The sequence below is a fragment of the Monodelphis domestica genome, chromosome 6 (genome assembly GCF_027887165.1).
Source record: "Monodelphis domestica isolate mMonDom1 chromosome 6, mMonDom1.pri, whole genome shotgun sequence".
In the NCBI taxonomy this organism is placed as follows: domain Eukaryota; kingdom Metazoa; phylum Chordata; class Mammalia; order Didelphimorphia; family Didelphidae; genus Monodelphis; species Monodelphis domestica.
The window spans coordinates 247,327,408-247,340,655 of record NC_077232.1 but is presented as its reverse complement, the minus strand read 5'-3'; the positions used below and the strand labels follow the sequence as shown (position 1 = coordinate 247,340,655).

The window sequence follows — 13,248 nt, the reverse complement described above, 5'->3', positions numbered from 1 at the left end:
AAGGACATTTTAGTCATTTTTTAAAAGCTGAATTATGTTCTGTTCTGTAATAATTACACTAAATCCCTGTTCCATTGACCGTGTATTGGTCTTATCTTTGAGCAATTCCCACAACACTGACTATTCACATCTTTTTCATCTTTGCTAATTTTCTGGATTTGAGATGAAACCCAAGAATTGTTTTGTATTTAATTTCTCTTATCATTAGTGATTTGGAACCATCTTTAATATGGGTCTCAGATTCCTCCTATGCAAAATGGAAGAAATTAGAATAGATCAGGGGTTCTTAACCTGGGGTCCATGAGTTTGTTTATTTTTTAAAGGGTAACTATTTCAATATTTCAAGTCCCCAAAGTCTTAGGGCAGTTTTAAGCTGTTGAAAATTAAAATGCACTAAAATTTGTAACACACTCTTTATAATTGGTTTCCTTTGTAATACTATATATTTTACTTTCTACATTTAAAGCTATTATTCTGAGGAGTCCACATGGGTCACTGGACTGACAAAGGGATGTTCAAAAGTTTAAGAATTCCTGACCTGGATTGTATCTACTGGTTTCCAGTTTTTTGCTACCACAGAAATAAATGTTTTAGTGGATCTTCCTTCTGTCTTTGACCTCTTTAAGGAATATACCTAAGCAGAAAGATGAAAGAGATAAGATTCTAAAGCCCCTTACATTCGAGAAAAATCATATGGTCGAATTAGAAAGATGGGTGGGGGATCTCCAAAATAACACACAAATTCCCCGGGACCTTATTTGACCCTCTAGATGCAATACTCCGGGGGACCCTATTTAAGGTCTAGGTGCAATATTCCCCCGATCCTAGTTAACCTTCTAAATGCAATATTCCCAGGGACCTTCTCCAGGTGCAATATTCCCCGGGATCCTATTTAACTTTTAGGAGTGAAAACTTCAGTAAGAACATACATGGAGGATGAGAACTATTTCATTATCCTTTCTTTCTAACCCATCCCTGTTCGCCTAAGGCAGAGAGTAAAGCCCAAAATCGAAGTTGTAACTCTTGACACTCAGTGTAGCAGTGAACTTGTCCCTTCAAAAGAGGAGGTAAGAGGGCGGGGCTAATGCGGTCAGGAAGCTAATCCTACGGAAAGCCTGGTAAGACATCCACTTCAAAAGACAAAACCCGCTCTGCCTGCTACGGCAGCACGAGGGGAGACTGGGAGGAGGAGCCAGCGGAAGTGACGCAAGAGCCCCATGTATCCTGGAGGGTCTCGAGTTCCAGCGCGAGAGGCGGGCCCGGCGGGGGTGGGGCGGGTTTAGCGACGGGGGAGGTGGCGAAGCCGGCCGGAGACATGTGGGCAGGGCGGGGTCTACGTGCCGGACTCTGAAGGGATCGGCGGTTCTCCCTTTCCACCTGGCGAGCTGAGGGTCGCACCTAGGCGGTGGGTGCCGGGCGGATGGAGAAAGGCCGGGGAGCCCAGCTCAGGCTCTGCTTCGTTGCACGGCCGCTGCCCGGCTACTGAAGTATTAAGCCCCTTTGTTTCTCCCGCTTGCCCGCGGTTCCCGGCCGACCCTAGCACCCTCCCGCCTGCGGCTTTCCGCAGAGCCCCCGCGCCCTCGCGCGCGCCCGTCCGCCCGCCAGCGGCTCCTCGCGCCCATGCGGCTGCAGGGTCCGAGACCGGTTCCCAGGCGCGCGCGCGGCGGGGGTGCCGCTCGGCTTTGAGGTCTGGGGCAGGACGAGCGGCATGCCATGGGGAACTGCTGCTGGACCCAGTGCTTTGGGCTTCTCCGCAAGGAAGCAGGACGGCTCCAGCGGGGAGGCGGCGGCGGAGGGTAAGCTAGGGGGAAGGACAGCTCGTCGACTCCTTTAAAGCGTGGCGCCCTACGGGGGACCCCCGTTCCCTAATTCCAAGCTCTGCCTCCCCTTCGAGGCCCAAGTTGCCGGAGCCCCTGCTGCCCTCTCTAGGCCTGGGGAGAGGGGAGCGAGGAGCTTACACTGGGAACCCCTTCTCCCTCTCAGAAAAGGGGCGGAGTGAGGGGGGAAAGGGGAGGGGGCTTCTTGCTCAGGTGTTTGATTTCCTGACACACCCTTTGTGAAAGGTGGAGCCTACTGGCTAGCTTCTCTATTGAACCCTAGCTTTGCTTTCCTAAGGGGATTCTAGAATTTTAGAGGCTGTTCAAATGTATTTTTAATGAAAGTACTTTGGGAAATGAAGCTAAAGAAAGAGTTCCAGTCACAAATCAGGAGCCCTTTATATGTGTGTTTACACAAGGTGTTTAAAAACAATGCAGCTTTTAAACTGCATCAAGACTTGGAACACACTATAAGTGTGGGTGCATAAATGAATACATTAATACGTGTATCTATAGGTGGGCCTTAAGAATTTAAATGTTGCATATCTTTCCTAAAGAGATGATAAAAGATTTAGAAGTTGTTGCAGTCGGATTTTTAAAGGAAAGAATGGGAAAACAGAAAAGAAGTAGTAAGGAGCTGCAGTCACTACTTCTTAGGCCATCATACACCTGAACACAGATTACAAGACTGTTACAAATGGATTTTTAATGGAAGTAATTTGGATAGCAATGAAAGAAAGTGATTAGCAGCATTCACTAATTATTCTTTCACATATGTACATTATACAAGGTATTACAAGACAAAACTTTTGGACCACTAAAGTTTAAAACTGCACTGACTTTTGGGACTTTATATATTGGTTTTTAGATGCATGCATAAATACACATAAATGTAGATGGGACTTGAATATTTAAATGGGCGCTTAACTTTCCCAAAAGGGTCATACGAGTTAGAAGTTTGGATTTTTAAGGGAAGTAATTTGAAATATAAATTAAAAGAAGTAGTAAGGTATTGTAGTCACTAATTATAGGTCCTCATATAGCTATAGTACAGAGTACTGATCATGTTACTATGTTTCCTTTAGATACTCACATGACATTAATGGTAGGAGCAAAGAGGGACACTACACTGCAGCTTTGCGGCTACCTTATTGGAAGTCTGTTTACATTATAATATTGTACTCTGGGACTGGTCCACATTATAGAATTTGGATCAATCCCCCAGCCTTCTTTGCTGCTCAACTTCTTTGGGGATGAACCAATTTTCCTTAGCTTTTGCACTGCATTCCTAAAATTTTGAGATTGCTCACTTTAAAGAGAATTAAGATACTTCTTCTAAAGTAATTTGCTTTAGAGTGTTCAGTGGCTTTTCTAAGGACCTAGAGTTTAAACTTTCAACTATGACTTAGTGAATATGTATATAGATGGAGGACATTTGAGGTCAAGTACATCTCAAACAGATCTTATCTGTGTAATCAACAGAAAGTCACTTAATCTCTTAGAGCCTCAGTTTCCTCATTTGTAAAATGAGGATTATTCCTGTATTTAACTCACAGGGTTATTGAATGATGCGACTGATATTATACTGAACCTGAGGTCAAGAAGACCTGAGTTCAATTCCAATGTTCAGACACTAGCTAGCTGTGTGATCTGGGGCAAGTAACTGTACAGCATGCTATCTTTCTCAGTTTCCTCATCTATAAATTGGATTAATAATAGCCCCTACCTCCCAGAGTGGTTGTAAAGACTGAATGAGAAAATATTTATAAAGCTCTTTTTAAATTAGCATTATTGTAGATAGGAAAATATTTTGTAAGTTTTAAAGTACCCCATATTATCAGTTTGTGTTATGTCATATACTGTTTTGCATTTTCTGGAACAAATAGGTTTCTGGATCTAAAATTAGCATAGAGCCTAGGCACAGAAATTGCTCATTCAGTATCATCATGGAATGATGTTAATTGAATTTTTTAAGTAACTTGATTTCTAATTCTTAAAGTGCCCTAGCCTTAAAGGTTGTAACAAATTTTTAATCACTCTTTCTAAGGTACATTATACACATTTTTACTTTTTAAAATAGTGCAAAAAACCATAACATTTTAAGAGATGAGAGGTTTGAGTCTTGGCTTTGAAACTGACAGACTATGCAACTGGGAAAACTAAATGACCCTCTCTTTCATGAAACTCATGGGTTATGTTGCTCATTTGGGTTTTTTGCTTTTCCCTGGTGGGCTGTCTGTCATCTATCACTTCAAAGGTTGACATTTCATAACTTGCTGCTTCTAACTTATGTGAGAGAAACTAGGTAACCCAGCTTATTAGTATATATGTGTACAGTAGGCTGCCTAGTGGAGTAGGAGAGATGAAGTTTCAGATGTAGTAATTGGGAGACTAATGTGCATAGAGACCCTTTTCACTTAATTGCCAGATTTGTTGATGCTCTGAAAGGTTGAAGTTCCAGGAAGACATTTATCTCTTATATTCCCTAATGGAGAGGAGCACATCTGAAATAATATAAAATAGTGGATAATCAAGTCACTTATGTTTGGCTTTTAAGTGCATTACATTGGGCTTTTAAATAGTAGTTTCACAGTCTAATTATGTTGTCCTTAAGAGGTGCATTGGAAATAGTTCCCAGCCCCCCAGCTTGACACCAAAAGGCAGTTGAGGGGAAAGCAGAATTTTCAAATTTTCTTGTAGATAATTCAGAGGATATTTGAGACTATAAAAATATATCTCACGGGCATATTTGTATACCAAACTTCTTGGTTGTTATTTAAATTTAACCCTATCCCTGACCTCCCCCTCCCCCTTCCTTTTCTGCCCTAGACTGTTTTCAGAATCCATCTGGGATGGCCTAGATACAGCTTCTTAACTCTCCCTCTGCTTTGACTTTCCCAGAACCCATCATCTTGACTTTTCCCTTCCCCTAGGCTTTTTTACTGATCCCAGGGCTTTACCTTCTGTTTGCTTCCTAAAGTCCTCTGGGCCCAGCTATCCACCCCCTTTTTTCACCCATAGGACTTCAGGTCATTTCCCATCTACCCTGCAGCCGAACTTTCATTTATGTATTGACTTTCTCAATAGAGTATGAACTCCTTGAGAGTAGAGGTTATCTCACTTTTTTTACTATAAATTTTCTCCAGCATCTATAACAATGTTTGCCACATATTAAACTTATACTTTATATATGTATATATATATATACATACTTTATATATTTATATACTTTATATATACTATAGATCATTCACTTGATTTAGGGTTTACAGGATGGAAGCCAGATTGTTTTATGGAGGAGTGGGCATTCCCTTTGACTCAGGAACCTTTGGAAAACCCTTTAAAAGCCTTTCAGGATTTTCTGCCTGGGGTGAGGACCTTGGCTCCAGAAAAGGAGGCTGTGCTTCCTCAGCTGTGCTCAGTAAGAGTGAGAAATAGCACAGATACCAAGTTCATCCAGGAAAATGTTACACTAGGATTAGAGTAGGAATCTTTGACTAATTTGCCCTTACCATCAGATTGCTAGTTATGGCTCAGATCTAATCATCAAAATACAATAATACCTTATACAGCCTTATTTCAGTTGTATAGTTTATTAAAATGCTCTAACCAAGTCATGGCGTAAATAACAAAACTATTAGCATCTTTAGATTTATTTATAACAAACATTGCTCTAATGAAACTAAATGTTCTCCAATATTGTTTCATGTAAAATATTTTCAGAAAATAATTCATGACATTAGATGGAGTTACATCAATATTAACAGTCTTTGGTTTTAGAATTTGTTTTTAGCCTCATCAGATAATAGAAACAGAGATTAGACTTGTTATTGGTCCCAGAGGACAAAACCCATAGCAATAGGCAGAGGTTAGAAAGGGGGTCTGGTGATAGAATGCAAAAGAAACTTGTTCCCTGTTGTTTCAGTTGCCATCATTTATTCTCCCCCAATTGCCAACATGGCAATCTGACATGTAGGTGTAAATGAAGAAATTTGATTATTAACTCCTCAGGGTGATTATACCAAGGGATAACTGGCTCAAGATAAATGATAAAAAATTGTAGAACTTTCATGCTAAAAGTGAACTTCTCATTTTATAGATGAGATGCTGAGACCCAAAGACTTGTCCAAGGTCACATTGAGATATAACAGAAGCAGGACTTGAAGTCTTGTAACTCCAGTCTAGTGTATTTTCTAATACATTCCACTGAAATTAAGTTTCCTCCTAGCTTAGTTAATTTTCACTGGGACTTAAGTACTAGGTTTAGTAAATTGGCACTAGTCTGTTGTGTGTGTATTAAACTAGCGGGGGAAAAGGTTATTAATAAAATTTAGTGTTGTTTGGAATATAGAGAAACAGATGTAATTATACATTGCTGTTGACTTTGTAAATCAAGGCACCCTTTTTGGAGTTCAATGTGGAAATATATAAATCTATAAATAAAACTCTACCCTTTGACCTGGTAATTCTCTTGAGAAAATCCTCCATTATTCCAAGGAAATAACTAAAAGCAAACCATTAGCCTTTAGAAGCCTGAGGTGGGTATGGAGCATGGTGTCGGTATTCAGGATCTGAAGGGTGTAGTGGAGGAGGATCAGACTTGTTCTCTTTGTTCCCAGAGGGAACAAACCTAGGGTAATGAATGGAAGTGGCAAAGAGGCACATCAGGGAAATTTTCTATACAATTAGAACTACTCAGAAGTGAAAATGAGCCTCCTAGAGTCCTTGTAGGAAAAGGTAGCCCTTTACCCACTCCTAGGACTTAAGACTAGATGGCCTCTTGACATATATGTTATCATGATGATTCTGTTACATGTAGATTGAATGTGTGTGTGTTGTGTGTTTTAAACCCTTATATTCCATTTTAGAATTATGTATTGGTTCCAATATAGAAGAGCAGTGAGGGCTAGGCACTGGGAGGGAGTTAAATGACCTGTCCAGGGTCACACAGCTAAGAAGTATCTTGAGATCATATTTGAACCCAGGACTTCCTGTACTTTCTGAGCTAACTAGCATCTCTTCAGCTCCTAAATTCCATGATTCTGACTCCTTTACCACTTGGAGAATTACCACTTTAAGAAGGTGGAAATTAGGATTTTAAAGTTTTTGGACTGATCCTTTGTCCTTAAGAAAGAAGCTTATCTCCTTTTCTACCATTTTCTGTCTGTTTTTTTTCCCCTCTTTTCACTGTTTTTTATGATGGGAAAGTTTTGATTCAATTATTTTAATTATTTACTTGTCCCACAGGGTCTTTGCTGTCTCTGGAATGTTCAAAGGGAAAGCGAGGTCCCTGCTTTTATATATAGTTTATTAAAATAGAACCAAAATTTAAGGCACTGTCTTCAGATATTATGCTTATCCTGACTTAGGAATTTCCTTTAATAAACAGAAATTTCTATGTAATGTTAGTATATTTAAGACTGAAAAGATTGGGGATTAAGACTCTACAATTGTCAGACCTATTTTAGGTACAGTAAATTTTCTATGATAAAAATGTTTTTCTTGTGATCTTCACATCACCTTTTAACCATGTATTGTGGACCCTGGAATCTTTGATACCTAATGGATCATTACATGAGGGGGAAGCAAAATTAACAAAAGCAAATAGGTGGAAATAAACCTGGAATATGTGGATTAGGAGAAGACTTGAGTGGACAGGCCTTACCAGAATAAAAGAGTACTCTTGTAGAGAGAAGTAGGAAAAAAGATAATATATTGAGAGCTGAAAGAACATTGTATAAGAGTAAACTGAGGAATGAGGGAGGGGGACGATAAGCATTTGTTAAGCACCTGCTATTTGCCAGAAAACTTTTTCTCAGATATTTCCTTGTTTCAGACCCCAGGCAAGTCACTTAACTTTTCACACTTTTTATAAAGTGAATCAAAGTTGCAAAGCGGTATAAATTTAATCTTGATGTCAGGAAAAACTTTCCAAAAATTAGTTTTCTAAAAGTGGAATGACCTGCCTTGAGAAGTGGTATTTTCCCACTCCTTAGAGGTCTTAAAGCAAAGATTAGATGAACCCTGGTTGCATGTGTTATCATGGGGATTCCTTTAATGCATGGGTTGTACCAGCCTGTCAATTGAAGTCTTCTCCAAATCTCAGCTTCTTTGACTCCGGTATCTCAAGAATAAAATGAAATTAAATTCCTGTGGAACATTTAGCTGTCAACAAAAAGAGGTTTATGCTTCTGCTGTAACAGAAGACTATGCAGAGCAGATAATGAATATTGAGCTAGAATACAGCCTTGATTCACTTCAGTGCAGCATCCCTGTCTTTGTTTTGACCATAATGGTCCCAAGTTAGAAGCCTGGGAGAGTTGAGGCTCCTCTTGTCCTCACCTTTTTTGAACTCCAGCAACCAGAGAGCTGCTAAGTAGCACAGTCGAAAGAGTGCAGGACCTCAAGTCAGGAAGACTCATTTTCCAGAATTCAATTCTGACCTTAGACTTTTAAAAGCTGAGTGACTGAGCAAGTCATTTCACTCTGTTTCCTTCCTTTTTTTATCTGAAAAATAAGTTGGAGAAGGAAATGGCAAATAATTCTAGTATCTCTCAAGAAAATTCCAGGTGGGCTCATAAACATCCATGCATGACTGAAAAATAGTTGAACAGCAACAGTCAGGGAGCCAGAGCCTTCAAGTGACCTCAACCAGTTAAGTCTCAATGATGATGTCCTTACCTTAAAACACACACACACACACACACACACACACACACACACACACAAAACTAGCCTAGCCTATATGGTTGAGGATTTTGTTGGATATTTTCTACCAGAGTTAAGCTGGCCCATTCTGTATGTATATCTGCATTAGAGTAGAGTGCGCTGGATAGCTTTGGGGAAAATTACATATTAGGGTTTTTTTTAATGATTCTAAACATTTGCTATCAGTTTGCCAGTGACAATATATGGCTACCATATAGAATACCATAGTCTTTGAAGAAGTAAGACTAGGTATCATGCAAAGGACAAAGGAGAGGGGCATGGTGATCATGAGTACCTGCAGCATTTTGGAAAAGAAGTTACACAGGAGAATTGGTGTAAGGGAAATCATTCATTTCACAGCTTGGAAAATAAGTATTGACCAGATTTGGAGTAAGAGAGTAGGAGAATCAGTATACCAGACCTTCTGTTGATGTTATTGTTATCTATGATATATCCTAGCACTTGGGTCAATCTCCTATGTAAAATTTATTTGAGGTATGGATAGGAAAGAGTATTTATAGCAATATACCCTCCTTTACATGATAAGTTACATGAAGTAAAAACCTGAATGTCTTAATTATTTTTGTGTATTTCTTAGTATCTGTCCGTGCTTTATGCATAGTAAACATCTAATAGATGATCATTTAATTGACAAATAGAACATTAACTTGTGTATGTAGTGAAAGAGAATATCTGTATACACACAGATTCCATATGTGCACATTGGTTTGTTGGTGTGTACCTTGTCCAGTGTTGTAAAGAAGTGGGTACTGTTAGTGCTAATAATTTTTCAGGGATTTTTGCCCAACTAAACAGCTAACCCTTCCATATATGGGAATAAGTAGTGGATCTCAGAAAAAAGAAAACTAAAGGAATTATTTGAGTACAGAGTTAAGATGCAGAAAATATGTAGCTTATTAGAAAAAATACTGAGGAAGTTTGAAGAATTATAGAAAGTTATGGTTGTGACTTATAGAGACCCTTAGATAAGACCCAAATAGACTAGAATGAGTCTCCTAACTCAGTGCTTTTTAAAACATTTACATCAGACTCCTTACTTTAGAAACATTTCATAATGTGGAATGGTCTGAGTTTGCGTGTTCTCTAGCCAATAATTATGAAAGTACTTTTTGAAATATGAAATAGCTTTAAAAACAATTGGCTTCTTAAATGCTGTTAAATATGTATATCAGTATATCAATATTTCTTTGCTTCTTTTAAGATAAACTTTAAGATATGGATTCTTCTGATAAAGTAAGTCACTGATTCATTTGCCAAGCTCAATATTTACTCTGTCAGTGACTCTTAGTATTTACTGTAAAAGGAGTCAGTCAGTGGCAGCCTTGCTTCATGAATAACAATAACAAGATATTTGTCATCTAATATAACATTAAAGAAATACTATGCAAATTTTCTTTTATTTTTTTGTTTTGCCCCCATTTTACCTTCTTAGTCCTGCATTTGGGTTTTAATTGATTGTTTATTCATTTACTGCATTACTTGGAACTAACAAAAAAGAAGAAAAACCAGTATTCCAAAATATAGACTCCTACTATTTGTAACAAGCTTCATATTTGAATTTGAATATACCAGTTCTTTCATAAAATTTTAATTTTCTTAATCATAAAATGTATACCATTTTGGTTTGAAAAAAATGAATTCTGAAAAATGAAACTCATTACTTTCTCTTAAATATATGTATATATACTCTTTAGGCTCTTATTCATTAGTGGACTTTAAAATTAGTGGTTTTCTATGGAATTGGATCAATGAACAAACTTTTATTACTGTATAATTTTGAGTATTTTCCCCTCAAACTGCTCAAAAAGATGGTTGAAATAATATTATCTGCAGGGCCTCAGATTCAGTGTGGAATTCTCCTTTTAAATTCTATACAAGACATCCTGTATGACAATAGCAAACTCACTTGGCAAGCACACATCTTTTTGCTTTTTTTAAAATTTGATTAATCAGATTATTGTTGAACAAAGTAATCTCTGCCGTAGAAGTTATAAAGCCTCTTCTGTGATTGTAACAAATGGGCTAGACACGTTGTTGGAGGAGAGACTGTTTATAATCAACAAATAGTGAGAATTTTTTCTATATCTTTCATGCAGTTATGCGATTATAAAGTAATAGTATTCTAAAAAAAATGTTACTTTATAAACGTGAGCTATTGTTATTATTTTTGTTTTTCTAGCCTAATAATAAACTCCCAAGTAGAAGGATCAAAGAATCTATTTCTTCTTTTTGCTGCTGCCCACTCCCTGGCACCTAGTATTTTCTTGAGTCTCTAATTTATAATGTTCATAAGATTTACAAGATAACAGTAGTGGCCATCTAATTTATACTTGATCAAGGGGAAATCATCACCTCCAGACACCTCCCACTAAAGCATATCCAATATAAAGAATTTTAGATACTAGGCTTCCTTTTGCCGAGTTGGAAGAGACCTCAGAACCATTTTAGTACATCCCCTTCCTTTACAGGAATTTCCTTGTAAAATATCTCCAGGAAGGCGTCATCCATTATGTTTTTGAAGACTTTTAATACCGTGAACTTATAATCTTTGAGCTCATGAACCCTTAATAGAAACAGAAACTACATTGGATCATCCTCTAGGTAAGATTGATTCTCTATAGTTAAGTCCAGTTAATTTCTTAATTTCTCCTCATCCCAGGGAAATTCATTTGCTCCCTGACTCCTGTAGCCTCTTTATTTTCAATAAATACTTAACTCTCTATCCCTGCTAGCCCAGCCTCATTGTTTAGGCCGTTACCTTTCTTGGACTTTTGCAGTCACCTCCTAATAGTTATTTTCTACTCCAGTCTCTTCCCTTCCAATCCAGTTGTATGATTGGCTGTTGAAATTTCTTTAGATAATGCACAAGTATCCATATAGAATTCCACTGCTCAAAAAGCATCCTTATTTCTGTTGTCTATTGAACATAAACACTTAGTTTCAGAGCCAGGACAAAAGTACAAAACTTTTTACATCCTTTATAATGTTTTTTTTCCATTCTTTTCCCCCCAGCTTTCTTTGCATTCTTTAAGGATTCTCTCAGTGATTTGGGACATGAAGCTGACAATAGGATCCCATGATAAAACTAGAAAACTACTTTATAGGTGGTCTAATTTAACTTTTCATTTAGAAATTAGGAAATTGAGGCTCAGGTTCAGTGACTTGCCCCCAAGGTCACATGGGTAGTAAGTAGCAGAGCCAAAATTATACTTGTACATCAGCAATATTCTCCTGACTCCAGGTCTACAATTCTTACTACTAACCCTTTCTGCCTTGACAATTAGGTTTATCTCTGCTGTGCTCAACCTAGATTTGGGGTCAGATCTTACCCCAAGGTCTTATTAGTTGGGTGACTATGCACCAATAACTTAACCTTTATGATCCTTAATTTTCTCATCTGTAAAATGGGAAGAATACTTATACTTCTGTAATAGGAATTTGAATTTAGTATAAGGACTGAAGAGGTTGATTTTAGTATTGAGTGAAAGGTAGAATAGACCTGGAAGTAAGGTTCTCTTAGAATGTTGAGAAGTGAGCTGGAAAGAGCCAACTGAAATTCTGTGGCATTTGCTTTTCCTGGCAACCAAGGAGCTAGCTCCCCACTTTTTTCTCTGACCAGAGACTTGGGTTTAAGAGGAAGAAAAGAAACCCTTGCTGTTTATTATACTGTTTCATCAAATATTTGGAGAAGATCAATAAGACTTTGTGCTGTAAACTCTGAGGATTACCTCAGAGTAACCACTCTGCTCTAGTGACTCAACTGGCTTTTATCACTGTTAAATTGAAGATAATATTTAAGGAATATAGATAACTTTATAAATAAGGAAAAGTAGAATAGGTATTTAGATAGGATTTTGTGGGTTTTTTAGTTAAAATAGTAAGTTGTAAGTTAGCCTGGCTAACCCCCAGGAAAGAAAAGGTTCCTTGTGGAACTGGGGGTTTTGAGTGATGTAATCCCTTAGATTAGTAATTCTTTTTCTTATCCTTACTTTTGTATATTTTTTCAAACTATTAATAAATAGAGTCATTTTGTATATATCAGCAGTCAGAGCATTCCTTGTGCTGAGAGCCCAGAGAAGGGAAGTTAAATGATTTAAACTTCCCTGTAAGGGGATAACTGGGTTACTTTGTTATCATCTAAGCAAAGTTTACCTTCAATATCCACTTTATTATTATACTCCTCACAAAATATTCATTACTACCTTATTCCTATTCTAGAATGGAAATGTATTTATTAGTCAAGTGAATATTTTTTTTACTTTTTAAAACATTATTTTATTTGGTCATTTTCATACATTGTTCATTGGAAACAGATCATTTTCTTTTCTTACCCCCCAAACCCCACCACCCCTTCCCTAGCCAATGCGCGATTCGTCTGGGTATCACATGTGTGCTTGCTCTGAACCCATTTCCTTGTAGATATTTGCATTAGGGCACTCATTTAGCTTCTCTCCTCAATCATGTACCCTCAACCTCTGTAGTCAAGCAATTGCTTTTCCTCGGTGTTTTTACTCTCTCAGTTTGTCCTCTGCTTGAGGATAGTTGTTTGTTTGTTTTTTTTCTCGTAGATCGCTGCAGGTTGTTCAGGGACATTGTAAAGCCATTACTGGAGAAGTCCATTACGTTCTCTTGTACCACAATGTGTCAGTCTCTGTGTACAATGTTCTCCTGGTTCTGCTCCTCTCACTCTGCATCACTTCCT

At 37.9% G+C, this 13,248-nt stretch overlaps 1 protein-coding gene across 2 annotated transcripts in view; it reads left to right on the top strand.

The window, feature by feature from the left end:
* Positions 1-1,161: 1,161 nt before the first annotated feature.
* Positions 1,162-13,248, top strand: part of AP1AR (adaptor related protein complex 1 associated regulatory protein) — a 47,779-nt gene continuing 35,692 nt past the window's right edge. For both annotated transcript variants that reach the window (XM_056803072.1, XM_001364923.5), the window contains exon 1: positions 1,162-1,796. In XM_056803072.1, coding sequence (XP_056659050.1) covers positions 1,714-1,796 — 83 coding nt within the window. In that variant the 5' untranslated portion in view covers positions 1,162-1,713. The remainder of the gene's footprint in view (positions 1,797-13,248) is intronic.